Source organism: Pagrus major, chromosome 7, assembly GCF_040436345.1.
Source record: "Pagrus major chromosome 7, Pma_NU_1.0".
Classification (NCBI taxonomy): domain Eukaryota; kingdom Metazoa; phylum Chordata; class Actinopteri; order Spariformes; family Sparidae; genus Pagrus; species Pagrus major.
The window spans coordinates 18,333,812-18,348,931 of record NC_133221.1 but is presented as its reverse complement, the minus strand read 5'-3'; the positions used below and the strand labels follow the sequence as shown (position 1 = coordinate 18,348,931).

Below are 15,120 nucleotides of genomic sequence, written 5' to 3'. Positions count from 1 at the left end.
TTTGTGTTGTATGAACATCTGTTTTATTGTTTGGTGCGTTGTACAGTTTTGTAAATTGACAGTTCACATATAGTCTATGTTCCTGAATCTGACACTGATGTGAATTTGTTTTTATCTAGGCCTCAACAGATACATGGGTTACTCTGATATGATCAATTTGGGACACCATTACATAACATCAGATCTCACCATTTCTAATGGTAAAAACAGTGACATTATTGAACAGTTGGCCATACATACAACTGAGCTCGAACACATCTTCCATACGCTTTATTAAAACACAGCTACCCAGCTAAATAATTTTAGCTAAGATATAAGATTTGTTAAAAACTGTACATAACTGTAATATACATAAAGGCAAACTCTTTGGTACAGATATATACAGTTTATTTTCACTTTTTTTCCTTTAAATTGGGCTTCTTCACGTGTCGTCTTGTTGAAACCTAGAACACTATATTCCTGAATTGTAATATGAGAATACCAGCCTCCCATGAGAATGAAAGATCTCATTTATTATAATTAAGTAACCACGCTAGATACCAGGAGACAACGGATTTGTTATGGCTAAATAATGATCTAAATTATCAGACAGTGGATGTCTCCGTAAGAAACTAGAGTCTGTCTGTAGAAATGCTATTACCACAGTCAGTGTAAATGTCAGCCCAGTGTGCAACTTCCTACGCCTACTTTACAAATACAAAATATATACCTTACATGTGTAATAGAAGATCAACTAATTCTTTTAAAAAAAAAAAACACAGCACTAATGAAAATGTACGAGAAAAGAAGTGATAGTGAGTCCTTTTTAAGGGGACAAAAATGACCAATAAAGGCTACATATCCTTGATTTGTTTGGGTTTTAGTGCAGGAGTGTAACAAACAAGGATGAGTCACTAGCAGTACAATAACAGGTTTGCTTCGATGGGTGGGTGAACGGAGCACAGCAGTTGGAGCCAACATGACCACAAAGTAATATAATCCACTGGATTCCCGACGTCATCACACCGAGAGAAGAACCAACAAATACAAAGCAAAACGTACACAGAAGCATTAGCTCAATAACAAGAACATAGGAAATCCAAAACGACATAAACAAAAAAAGAGAAATAAATATTCATCTGATATGCCCAAACTGGAAAAGTGATCTGTTGCAGTCTCTGGAGAGAGTGGGAAGGAAGGAAGGGAGGGAGGTGCAATGAGTGGAGGTCTCCACTAGAGGGAGAGCCAGGGGTGGCGCAGGCACTCTGCGGCCGTGGCTCTTTTCTCTGGGATCAGCTCCAGCATGGGAATAAGGAAGTCGGCGAAGCACTCAGCTTCTTCGCGGGGCCACTCGTACTTGTCAATCAGCACCTCCAGCAGGCCCCACGGCTTCAGCTTGGTGATGTGTTTCAAATCACCTGCAGACGGCCAGACAGACAACGCTGTGTCAAAGAACTACAACTTCATTGTGTGAATTCCCTACAACAAGGAAGTTCAGTCTATAGAACATATTCAAACATCTAGATATGAGCACTACCTGTTCATATTTTATTCATATATTATTTCCAAATGACATTTTAAAAAAAATAATAGTAATATCTTATGTTGGTATATTGTAATAAATTATACAAGTTTATGTGGAGAAAAAAGAAGATTTTTACATTTTTAACAGATATAAGAAAATAGTGAAGGCTCTTGGGCTGATCTTAACAGACAGAAAACCTTCTCTCATCATAACACTGACACTTTTACCTTTCTTGGTGAAAAAATCCTTGGAATATTTGCCGCTCATTATGAGTTTGCGTGGGACACTCCCCAGCAGCTCAATGATCAGCGCTATATGGTCTATGTGGCAGACGGTGGCAAGAGGAGAGGGGAAGACAGACAAAACAAACAACAGATTTATCAGACATTGTCCCAGTCACAGGCCCACTCTGGGTGTGGAGAGCTGAGGAAGAGAGAGGTCAGACTGACAGCACACCCACTTGGGTCCGATCGTTGTTGTGTTTTGGGGCACAGACCTTAAGTTGGATCAAACATGGCCACCAGACATTATAAAGGCCCTTAAACTTTTTACATATTTTTTTAAATCATGTTTATAAACCTAAAAAAGTCAGCTTCTTTCTCATTCGTGTGAACCATTGGCTGTATATAAAGATGGATTACATGACGGCGCCCCAAAAGTGAAGCCAAAAACATCACAATCGCCCCCTGGTGGCTGGATGCAGTAAAGATCATACATCCCACCTGATTCCTCTGAACAGATGGTACTTGGATATATGGGCAAAACTAAAAACTCAAAATACAGGTAGAATACATTTTTTCCAGGGCTTTCCTGTCATTTAAGGCAGTTCTTATTACACTAATGTATGTGTAAGCGTTCACTTTTCTGATATGTTTGGTTTTAATTAGTTATTTGATCTTATTTATTTTCATATACGATTTCATATATATTATTCATACATGTCAAATATGATCATGGAGGATGTTTTCTTGACACTTTACACTTGACTATATCAACAAATAAACAATATAAAAAGAAATCACTACACTAATCCATTACAAAGGTTACGTTCTCGGGACTCTGTCCATAGTTAATGGCAGCAGGGTGGTTTTGCTGCAGCTCTTCCCTAATTATAACATTTATATGTACTGTATACGTATATGTATCATAACAATTACCTCCTCGTGTTTGTATGCCTCTGCACACCGTTAAAGTTGTTGTTGAGTTATGACGTTTGACCTTTTGAATATAAAATGTCATCACTTAATCATTGTATCCTATTAGATATTTGGGTCAAATGTCTTTGAATTGTTGAGTAATGGACAAAAATGTGTTTTGTGAGGTAAGTGTGACCCTGACCTTTGACCACCAAAGTCTATTCAATTTATCCTTGAGCCCAAGTGGACATCTGTACCAAATTTTAAGTCATTGCCTCAATGTGTTTCTGAGATATTGCGTTCCTACCGCAGGTTGGAGGGACGGACAACCTGAAAACATAATCGCCAGCGCAGAGGAATAAACATTTCTCTAGTGTCTTTTTCTGTGATCTTTTAATTCTATTAAATTCAGTTAAAGAATTATAAAAACGGAACATCGCTGTGACTGACCTTACTTTACTTGACTTTTAAAAAGTTATGAGAATTAAATTGATCCCTGTAGGGCCATTGCAGGGTTCAATCAAGTATCAAAAGTCTAGCCAAGTCCTCTGGCTACATCTGAGGAGGTCCTGAATGTACTGCTGCCAGACAATTTTTGGCAGAACCACTGACACCTGAATCAATACCTGATGGCTCTGTTCAAACAAAAATTCATTTATTGGTCTGTATTCATAATTTTGCCCAGTAGACCTGAATGTGCTGTCAGGATCCTTCCCCCTTCACCTGCCGTCCACTGCTCCCAGAGCGAGCCACAGACAGAGGGGTGGCGTACCTCTCTTGGTGAAGTATTCCTGTGAGTATTTCCCACTCAGAGCATAGTGACGAGGGATTTTACCGAGCAACTCAATCATGAGAGCAAGATGGTCTGGAAATGAGGCACATCAGAGGAGGAGAGGGAGGACAGAGAGTCAGTGGGTAACAGTTTGGAGCGAGGAGGAGATGGGAGAGAGATGGCAAACAGTCATGTCGAACAATGGAGGATGATGATGATGATGACAGCCTCGTATGAGAAGAAGCACATGTATCAGCAGTCTATATTATTTCTTCACATCAACATTAAAACATTTTAACACATAGAGGCCATTCACTTTGAAATAGGAAAACAAACCCTGAAGACTAAAAATAAGGCTTTAAGTACAGCCAACAAGGCCACTTGCATTTAAACTTGTACAGCAGATTGTGATGAGTGATTAGTCAAATTAAATGGAAGGACAGTCACATAACAGAGAAAGGTGTGGAAGAATATTAAGCAATAGGCTCATAAGTTCATGTACTGTAAGTGAAAAAGCTGCGGGGCATGTGGCAATTAACTGAAGGTTGAGTCCAAGCACATACCTGACATGCTGCAACAGAATCAAGTCAGTGCAGAAAGCTAAGCAGCAAGCCAACATGAACATACAGAAAGCATATGGAGGCGAACAAGGAAACAAGGAGTGGGAGTGAGGAAGAGATCAAGAGAAGAGTGATGAGTGAGGAAATGAGAGATGGCCCCGTCTCCAGTGCGGAAAAAAAATGTGGTTTTGAGGTGTTAGAGAGGAAATAAACACAGGAATGTTGGTACTCATCATCACATGATTCACATTTCCATATCCTCTTAATCTGAGAGCATTTAAAAAATCACTGTAATGGAGTACCTCACTTAACTGTGAAAAATTAAGCAAAGTGCACTCCAACTTATTGTGTAAACGGCACAATAAATTGGGAGTGAAGGTCACAACTTGCCATGCTTACTGTGAAACTCTTATAACATTTTTAATAATTCACAATGGCAGTAAAACACCAATGAGGGCAAATATATCAAGAAAAATGTCATAAAGCTTTTCACAGAAGCAAGAACTGTTAACAGTTACCACCAATGCTAAAAGCCTCTTACCAGTGTAGAAGTTCAAAAATACTTCTAAATATAGCACTTATTATTAATGCTGTGCACTTATAACTGGATAAAACAGAGAATGGACAGGAAGAGGAAGTCCCAGCAATACCTTCATCCCTGGAATAATCCTCCCCAGAATGTGGTTCAAACAAGTAGTCCCCTGTGACAAGCTCAAAGGCCTGCAGAGACAACACAATCATAATAAACACAGGAAAGAACACATTTACTACCTCCCACTTATTTTTACAAGATACACTAGACCATGATTTTTTTCACAAGTTTGTATACAGTGCAATAGCCGTCACTGCAATCTCTCACCATGCAGGCTGTGCTCCAGATATCAGCCGGTGTGCTGTACCCAGCACCAATAAGCACCTCTAAGGACCGGTACTGCCGTGTCTGGATGTCTTCTGTAAAGTGCTTGTGCTGAGAGAGGGAGACAGAAAAGAAAAAAACAGATTCCACAACCTGTGTAAGTAACAGAGTCTGCAGATTGATGAGAGAATAATTACAAATATCAGTACAACAAATCCAACAAGTGGCTCGAAGATTAGAGTATTTCTATTTTGGTAGCTTGATGACAGTGGAAGGCTTCATCCCTAATCAGGAAATCCCTCAGATCATTAGTAGGACACTCACCACCCAGCAGGCATTTCCCAAGTCTGCAATCTTGACCTTGATCTGGTCTGCATTGACTGGCTCAAGGGGGTTAACTAGCAGGGACCCTGCTGTTAGCTTGCCTACATCAGAGAAGAGAGAAAGAGACAGAGAGATAAGGATGGGAGATACTAACAGTCAAAATAAAGTCTGGGACTTCATTAAGGCAGCCCAGTCAGAGCAAACAGCTCCTTCAAAACCTCTTTGCACTAAGATGTGGTGATTTGGCTGACTGACCATTTCCCAGGCTTTCCTCAGTTCTATATGGACAGTCCTCCTGCAAAATGCTGTGCTCCAGCTCTCCCTCCTCCAGCCCAGCATGTTGGTATCTCTCAGTGACTCCACTGCTGTGACCCGCCCTGCCTTTAGTCTCAGTGTCCAACTCCTTGAGATCTGGAGAGTCCGCACCATTGCAGACCGGGTGAACAGAATCCTTGAGCTGCTCCTCCTTGCTGGCACATTTCTCAGAGGGCTCTGCGTTTCCGTTGTGTTGGTCTTCGTCCCTCCACGGAGGCTGTCTCTGGTCCACCTCCACATGGCCATTGCAGTTCACCTCTGACAGCCCTTCTGGTCCCACCCGCATGAGATCAGCACTGATGCTGCTCTCTGAAAGTAACCAGTCAAAGACAGGTGAGTCTGTCTGAATGACTCATACCAGGATTTTATTTCTGTCTTACAACAATGACAGAGCTTAAACCAACCACAATACAATTGTAAGGTGTGACACTGGCTTCCTACCTTCTATTTCCTCATTCTCTAGCTCCCGAAGAGACACCTGTCTGAGAGGAGCACACGCCCGTCCCTTAGGACTCTGTGGGTCCTCCTCATCATCGTCTTCCTCCTCTCGTGTCTCTGTAGTCTTTTCCATCTCCTCCAGGTCCATGATGCACTTTTCCAGCAGCTCTGCCTGACGCTTCTGCTTCTTTTTTATCTTCTTCTTCTTGTTCTTTGACATTTTTACCGCCTGTATGAATAGAAGAAATAAAATGGCTCTCATGGATAGCAGCTTAATTGTAGGTAGATGATTGTTATACAGAGCATATGGAAGGCTAATGTCCTATGTAAAAAGGGAAGTAAGAAATGTGTTGTACCTGTTTTGGAGCTGGTGCTGTGCTTACTGAAAAGAGAATATCAGATGAGTACAAACTGTTACCAAACTGTGCTCATGAATGTTCGTGACATGACCGTGTGTGTGTGTCTCATACTTGCTGAACCGGAGGGAGGAGGTGCCCCAGCCCTCTGCCACTCTGTGGCTTCAGCTGCGAGCTTCCGTACATACGACTCATCAACACTCATGAGGATATTCTCCGGCTTGATGTCTGTGTGGATGATCTCACACTTTGTGTGCAGGTAGTCCAGGCCTTGGAGTACCTGTGAAATGAATTAAATGAATGGAGAATAACTACACTGATTGTAAAAGTTAAACTGTATATTTGGAAATAAACATAGGCAGGCCAATTGTTTTGGTTTTTTTCTGTGTTTTTGAAGTTTTTATATCATTCTGTACCCTCCCAGTAGTGTTCCTTAGTTATTCAAATCTGAACATTCAAATTTGGTAAAAGTATGCATGTTTCAGTGTCAAAAATGCTGCTTTCAAACTAGGTTCCCTAATGTAGCTTTCCGCCTGATGACGTTGCTCCAAATAAACCTCCAAGCCGGCCTAATGTGCCTCTCCTCCTCGTGATTGAGAGCTGCAGGTCTGTGTGTACAGACACAGACACATTCAAGAGCTGGCCACACACAGCTGACAGGATGAAGCGTGTGCTTCAACTGAATAAAATACAATCAGACAATGCGGCGGCACCTTTCCCACAGGACTGTTTTTGTGCTTTAGAACATAGCCACTGTAAAACAATCAGAACATAACTTTATTTTTCTGATTCACTGCTTTGAGCGTGCTAATGCCACTCCCTCTCTTCATTCACTCTACAGCTCACTCAACTACTTCTGTCTGACTCTCTTGTTCTCCCTTGTTGAGCTGCGGAGTAGGTGCCAACTTTGAACAGTGTTTTTACAAACAGCAACTAACAAATCCTGCATAGTTTACCTCTACATGAAGGTTTGGTAATAATAAAATAGCACCAATTTCCTCCTCCAAGCTCAGATCTCCCAAGCTAACACTTTTGTTACCCTCCATGCCGACACTGTCATTATTATTATTTTTTTCGTTATTAATTCCATCCTGAAAAAAGCCCTTCAGTTCATCACTCCATCTGTTATGTTGTATGATGACATCACAAGGCTTGGTTTATTCTCTCGCAGTTTATACAGTCTGTACAATCATCAGAAAATGCTCCACCCTGACTTGTTTCCACCCGTCACACAGCCTGGAGGCTACCTGGCTCTTATAAATTATTGGAAGCTAAAACTGAACCTTCATCACAAGTCACCAGCAAACAAAAGGCGACACTGAGGGTCTTGTGTTACCTGTCTTACGATGCTCTTGACACACGGCAGGGGCAGCCCTTGGTAATTTGACTTTATGATCCACTTTAGTAAGTGATGGCCCAACACCTCAAACACCATGCAGACATCTGAAGACCACAGCAGTTAAGATATTAACAATTTTAACAAGTGAAAACCAATTAAAGGAAAACCATTTACTAAACACGATGAAGCTCTGTGGTCATTTACCTAGATGAGGAGTAGCCTTATTATTTATACTGAAAAGAGAGCAGGTCAGAGAAGTGCAAACACTGCAGTGTTGTTTGGGAGTCTCACATTACAGCTACAGCAATCCCTGTGGCATTCAGAGGATCTTACTCAGCCAAAGTGTTGTGATAGGTGGACACACACGGTTCCAGTCAGAACAGCCATCACCTGTTGTTTACTTTGTTACTTGCATACTGCTTTCCAGCTAAATTTGACACCAGAGGAAAGAATGATTCTTTCCCTGACAAAGTATTTTCCTTAGCAGGCTTTGGTCTTTCCAGTAGGAGGGGATTAAACAGACCAAATCAGAGTCATAAAAAAGTCCAAGAAGCATTTGAAATATCTGGCTGTAAAGGATACGAGTTCCATTAACACCAGAGATCTTGAAGTCGTCTAGCAGCTGGACCACCATCTCCCGGTTGGGATCATTGGGGTCTGAGTTTCTTACCTGGGGACAAGGAAAAGAACAACACAATCGGAAACAATCACAACTTACACTTACTAATGTAAGGCTGGACCAATACAGGTTTCGCACATATGTCACTATGTGTCAATGATGTCCTTGAATGCTACGCGTTATAATGAACTATGATCGATATGTCATCAGCACATATTTGTGCACATTTCATGATGTTACAATTCATGTTATTCCAACTCACAAAACCTACTTTGTGCATTTTACACAGCTACTTACAGATCTGAGGAGTTTGATCTCATCCACCGCCGTCTCCGTGTAGTGCTCCGCACTCTTCACCACCTTCATTGCAACAAACCTCTTCACCCTGCAACCACAGAGCAAGTAACGTTCACTAACAGGAAGCATTGTATAAAGGTCCTACCACAACAGACTCACAGTGAGAAACTACTGAATCAAAACTCAAAAACAAAAACAGTGCAGTGAGAATATGCAGGTAAGTTATTCTCGTACTGGATGTCCCAAGCGAGCCACACAGTGGAGAAGTGTCCCCAGCCCAGTTTCCGGATTACGTGGTATTTTCCATTATAAAGGTCTCCTACTTTCACATGGTGGTAGCCACCTGGATGTGCAGAAATGCATATTGATTAGACAACATGTACACACAGTCAGCCAGAATTGATTACAACATAACTAAGGTATTTAATTTTTATTTACTTCAAACCAAACAAATGCTTTAATCAAGTGTTTGATCTGGTTAGTCACAATACCTGCATTATACTGTGCATGATACTGTGCATGATACATGACACATGTGCAACATACTAAGTAAGATGAGACTCACCTTTGCAGTAGTCATGAGGGTCCTCCTGCTCCTCATCATCAGAGCCGAGAATCTCCTCAGCCTCCTCTGGTTCCTGAGGCGACGCTTCTGCCTGGGGTGGCTGTCGGGCTCTGGGATTGACCGGCTGCCTGATGGACAAACACATGCACACCAACCATCACAGACTTCATCAGGAACAAAGCCATCTTTCTTGAGTACTGACGTCCTTTAAGTACTAACTTTCACAGAACCTCTTACCAAAAGCCTGTCTTTTAGTCATTTAGATGCCTAATATTTCACAAAAGGAATTAGAGTTGGTCAACACTTAACCTTCATTAGCCTCCATCCAATACATTTAACTACACCCAAATCCTGCTTAATGCATCACAGGTAACTGTTCCCAAGACAAAACAATAGAGCAGTAGTTGGCATTATTCTCACAGGACAGCCATGACCTTAAACCTGTGACAGGTTGTAAATTTGAATCATGTCACCTGGGAATGACATCATGAGCTTTTGTGCAACTGCCATCATGTGTCTTGGTTTGGCTTGATGACACCAAAGAGATAATAAAGTATCTGTCCTTGTGATTGAATATAAGCTAAACGTTTAATTTAAACTGATGGTAAACACCATAGAGAATGTTAATGTCATAATTTTAAAGACTTTGTCCAGAGCTAATCAGCTAATGTGAAGTTAAAATCAACCAAGCCCATTTTTAATTGTTCTGTATCTGCTATAACAAATGAACAATAACAAAAAAGAAAGCATTTTACCCATCAACAGAGACTGCATGTGAGCAATGCAGACAAATACACCATGAGTTTAGAAATGTGGACCGTGCCTATTAGGCGCCTCTGATGACTCAAAACTGCATTTAAACTTCTAGATTTTGTTCATGCTGGTGATGAAGAGAAGCAGCCAAACCCACATCCAACTCTAACTGCCACAGCAGATCCTCGCTGACACTCCTGCTTCTACAGATCTCACACAATACAGAATATCGCAAACATTCAAAGATATCTGTGTTGCAGGTTATATTTTCTTAATGCACAGCTATTCAGCTGTCAACACATGTCCGAACAAGAACAGATTTATGAATTTTTCATGTTCCTACTTTAGGTTATAAGCATGCACTGTGAAACTGTATTATTTAGGAAAATATAAAACACTGCTGATTCAGGACATCAGTACTCTGAACCCTGATCAGGGTCAAGAAAACTGCAGCTGCATTAACGAGGAAAGAATATATGCATCATCATCAAGAAAAAGATAAGGGAACAAGACTGTTTGCTACTCATATCCTGCAATTAGAAAACTCAATTATTTTCTCATTATGCAGGGTTTTCAGATGGAGGAGACAAAGTACATCTAAAGTAGGGGTGAAATTCTCTGGGCACCTCCCGATTCCATTTCAGTGGCTACAATACCATTGTATAACGATAATTGATCTTGATGCATCAACATTTTTAATGCCATTTATTTTTTTCTAACTGTGTGACTACTTACTACTTTTAAAATGTAATGTACTTGTAATGATCCATAATCAAAATAAAACAGATGAATGGCATCCATATTGCAATTATTTTGACAGATATGGCAATTGCGATATAATTCACTATTAGTGGGAATGATCATCGCAGTTTTTTCATTCCAATTTTCATTTTCACTAAAAAAATCTTTAATATCATGATGATGTGACATTTGTTGGAGTCTGTATCGAACAAACTTGTTTTCTTACATCTGGACAACAAGATTTGTGGGCCAGGGCATCTCTATCGCAGTCTCTACAGTGCTTCATAAAAATGCAGTTTTCGGTCACACATTTTACCGTTTATCAGCTTCTTGCGATTAAGATATTGCAATTTTAATCAATTTTTAATTAACTGTGAAGCCTACTTTTTTTTTTTTAAATCATACAAATCTTTAAATGTGAGTTTAAAAAATTGCCTAAGCACACACAAGGGGACTTTTGACAATTGATCAAGCTTTACACTTCAGGACATCTCAGATCACAGAACATATTCAGTCATTGTACATATTACTAGAAAAATATTACCTTGGCATGTGAGCACTTTGTGTATATATGTGTAACATCCTATAATCTGTGTTTGCCAACAGTTCAGCTTCTAATATTAACTTGAAAGCCAAACAGCCTGATGTGACTTCCTCCACAGAGGAGATTAAGGCTGCTCATCACCATGGGAGCCAAGAGAGCCAAGATCACATTCAAATAAATTCCTAAACTGGTCTGTAGCATCTCACAAATGGGCTGCTGGTTTCCACATAATCTGCAACCCACTTATTCATGCTTGACATGGTTAGTTGAAGCAGAGAGGCTTTGGAGCGTGTTTGTGCACTGATGACAGAACAAAAAGCTGCAATTAATTACGGAATCCTTTTGACTGGATTTTGTCTTTCTAGTGATGCTTTTCCATTTAAAATACATTCATTACTGTTGCATTTCTGCAATTATTGTAATTATTACTAACGTTATTTAAGGGACCGCCCAGAATTGATGTGAATAATGAATCTTCTCAATATTCATACTGAGCACTTCATTCAACAGTGAGGAAAGGACTATCATTATTTAAATGTGGAGCCAGACACAACTCAAATTAGTCATCTTTTCTCTAATTCCGGGTGGGTGGCTGCTCCTGTATTTTGCTGGTGCAAATCATGTTAAGGTGTGAAGGCAACTGTGTGTGCAATACTAAGGTTGTTCTGATGTACATTTTCCCTTAGTGGCTTTCACTAAACCGCGACTGACAACCAATTCCTGTGTCCTCAAGATGACTGAGAGTGCCGTCTATACATATGGTGCTCAGCATGCAAGGATGACTGTGGCATGCAATGGTACTGTTAAAGTTATATTTAGTTTCTTAGTGTCATATGATTCCTATGCATAATGTACATGCCAGCTTCAGAGGTGAGTATCTGCAATAGTGCCGTTTTCAGCTAAACACCATGCTTCGGTGGGCTGATGTGGGCTTCTTCATTCTCTGGTTTTAAATATAGCACAGTCCGTTATGTAACACTCCGGAGGATGCCACTGATGGCATGATTAGTAGATTGTTAGGTACACGAAAACAATCAGTATTGGAGATCAACCTTGCATGGTCTATTTTGAGCACCAAATGCTGCATTATCTTATTGCAATCATTCATAAACTATTTTGATAGTAGCACATAGCCATCGGGTGGTGTATTTCAGGCACTGCATGCTGCACATTCTATACGCATAGCTTACAACTTACATCCTATTAAAATAACTGCCCAAATGAATAATGCTGGTGGCCTCACTTGAACCCCTATGAAAACCAACCCACAGCCTTCAATCTCATGATTCTTTTGACATATGGTCATATCAGTCTTCTTTATCTTTGGATCATGCACAGACCAAAATACATGTATGAGTGCGAGCATGCACCTTGTGTCATTCTCACATTTAATGTACGGACAGCACATGTTTCGGACTGCAACAAACAACCACCTCTGAGTGGGCACAGCTGACAAAATACATGCATGAGGGGTGGCAGATACAACATGAGGAGACGGGACAGAGACTCACTTCTTGCTGGTCTTCTTTGCTTTCGCCCTCTTCTTCCTCGCCTGGAGTGCCAGAACTGTCAGAAGAAACCAGACCAATTATTAAGCTATTGTCTGGTAGCCGTTTGTTGTCTAGCTGACACTCAGAGACAGATACAAAAAAAAGGATGACACAGTCTGAGGGAAAGGATACAACTGCCTCACCCTACAGCTGGGAAACTCGCTCAGTATGCCGCGTACTACAGTATATAATATGTGCTATAAATATCTAAATCAGTATTGCAGTGCATCTGTCGGTCTGTCAGACACCCAGTTTGTTACTGGAAGCCATCTAACGTTAACTAACATCACTTAGCTACCAGCCTGGTAACCGCTCTTCTACCAGACTAACGACTGTGATATAATTTGAGACACTCTGGCGGCTAGTTGGTCGGTTAAAACAGTAACTAGCCAATGTTAATGTTGCCGGTGTAAAATTGAGAGAGCTAGACAGCTAAACGCAGCTACATAATCCTGACATGTCCCATTGAAGCTAAAGCTAATGTCTAGAGAGCTAACGTAGCTCAACAGTGCGTGACAGACGCGTTCAATTAAAGCACCATCTGAATGTTTGCAGCTCGGCTAAACTTCACATTTGCGGCTGCGGAGGAACATCAATAGCAGTGTCGACACGCACACGGGCTAATATGACTCGTACGGTGTGCGGCGTGTCGGTGTGAAGATTTACCTTTTCTCTCCATGTTGGCTGGATTCGTAGCCTAGCAGTTAGCTACACCACCAGTGATCGAATGTTCCACGCATGCGCACTGGTTCGTTTTGCTCAAGGGGAGCTTCCCCAGTGATGCCTCCACCTGGGCTTCAAACCAGTCACTTCTTTATGATTTTTTTACTACAGTGGAGCTGCAGGGAAGCAAAGACAATGAACAGCCTGTTATAAGGAAGTATTTCAAATGTTAGTGATGATGCGATTGCCAACACATTTTTTTTAACCCTTTATTTACTTCTACTGTATGACACACAATTTCATACATGTGTCCATCCAGCAACACTGGCAGGTAGCTGCACAGTGTCAAATGATCTGCCTGATGGTAAATGAGGTGATTAAATGGTTTGAGCACATATCACATCATTATACAAAAGAAAATCCAGTTGATATTGACAGTGGTGCGCAAAGAAATAGTAGTCGGCAGGGGCAAATTCTCTAAAGGCCCCCACCATCATCACAAGCCATTAGCATCAGCAGGTTGCATACTACAGCCTTACTGACACTGGATTTTTGGGGCTGTTTTTCTGACATAAAAGCATTATAAGCAATTTTATATATGTCATGCATAATGACTTTATTTATATTTGGCGGACCCTGCCACCTTTCTAGCTTCAGTGTTCTGGGAACTTGTTTTTTTCCTCTGAGAACAGCTTGTTTATTTAGTTATGGAAAAAATAATTTCATAGTTTGTACTATTACCTCATTTATATTGTAAATATGAAACAACTGAGTTCTTCTTCTCCAAAACTACATGGTGCCCCTTTAAACTTTGTTAATAAAAAGCTGTGATCAAAATATGTATATATTATGATTGGGCCATATATCGATATTTCTTTATCATGACATGAGACTAAAGATCGTCTAAGATTTTGGATATGGTTATATCAGGTTATGGCATAAGTGTTGCCTTCTCCTGGTTTTAAAGGCTGCATCTTTCCATCCAGGGGGTCAGTGTGGACATTGTGGAGTCCACATTGATAATAAACTGGACTGGGTTAAGAACACAAATGCCCTCTGCAGGAAGGGACAGAGTTGTCTCTATTTTCTGAGACGATTGAGGTCATTCAACATCTGCCCGGACTATGCTCAGGATGTTTTATGAGTCTGTCGTGGCCAGTGCTATACTGTATGCTGTTGTGTGTTGGGGCAGCAGGCTGAGGGTAGCGGACGCCAAAAGGTTGAACAGATTGATCCGCAAGGCCAGTGACGTTGTGGGAGTGGAGCTGGACTCTCTGACGGTGGTGTCAGAGAGGAGGATGCTGTCCAAGTTACATGTTATCTTGGACAATGGCTCTCATCCACTCCATGAAATGGTGGTCAGCCACAGGAGTACATTCATTACTAGACTGAGCCCACCAAAATGGGCCACAGAGCGCCACAGGAAATCATTCCTGCCTGTGACCATCAAACTGTTTAATTCCTCGCTCTGAGTGTGGCATTTTTGCTCTGTATATATGTACATTTCCTGTATTTTTTGTTTTGTTTTTGTTGATATTGATATTATTATTACTACTATTATTATTATTATTTCTGCATATTCTGAACTTTGAATGGGAGCAGCTGTAACACAAACAATTTCCCCTCTGGGATAATAAAGTATTTCTGATTCTGATTCTGATCTACAGCTAAGTGATTTAATTTTCTCAACAGAGCACTTGTTCTAATACTTGCCTTTACTCACTTAGTCATTTTATTCACTGAACCAATAGTCATCCCTAACAATACTGTTGCAATTAAGGGAGGTAT

At 40.8% G+C, this 15,120-nt stretch overlaps 1 protein-coding gene across 3 annotated transcripts; it reads right to left on the bottom strand.

Annotated features, from left to right (window-relative positions):
- On the bottom strand, positions 1 to 13,425 carry srpk1a (SRSF protein kinase 1a). Of its 3 annotated transcripts, none has more exons than XM_073469994.1 (16): positions 13,336 to 13,418; positions 12,631 to 12,685; positions 9,082 to 9,209; positions 8,751 to 8,859; positions 8,517 to 8,604; positions 8,183 to 8,270; positions 7,598 to 7,704; positions 6,376 to 6,541; positions 6,262 to 6,287; positions 5,909 to 6,134; positions 5,408 to 5,776; positions 5,153 to 5,253; positions 4,832 to 4,939; positions 4,623 to 4,692; positions 3,413 to 3,505; positions 1 to 1,397 (listed from the first exon to the last, which is right to left on the bottom strand). In XM_073469994.1, exons 1-16 carry the CDS (start codon positions 13,346 to 13,348, stop codon positions 1,213 to 1,215), a joined length of 1,932 nt encoding a protein of 643 aa, XP_073326095.1. In that variant the 5' UTR covers positions 13,349 to 13,418; the 3' UTR covers positions 1 to 1,212. The 3 variants fall into 3 exon arrangements, with proteins under 3 accessions (XP_073326095.1, XP_073326096.1, XP_073326097.1); XM_073469995.1 differs by lacking the exon at positions 3,413 to 3,505 and adding an exon at positions 1,732 to 1,824 and having other exon boundaries at positions 1,133 to 1,397; positions 13,336 to 13,425; XM_073469996.1 differs by lacking the exon at positions 1 to 1,397 and having other exon boundaries at positions 3,457 to 3,640; positions 13,336 to 13,425.
- Positions 13,426 to 15,120: the final 1,695 nt, after the last annotated feature.

What these genes read in the sequence shown, in the direction of transcription:
- srpk1a (XM_073469995.1), bottom strand. An exon ending in TCTGGAGCACAGCCTGCATG is followed by an intron (nt 4,693 to 4,831) that starts GTGAGAGATTGC and finishes TTGTCTCTGCAG; the next exon opens with GCCTTTGAGCTTGTCACAGG. An exon ending in GGATTATTCCAGGGATGAAG is followed by an intron (nt 1,825 to 4,622) that starts GTATTGCTGGGA and finishes TCTGCCACATAG; the next exon opens with ACCATATAGCGCTGATCATT.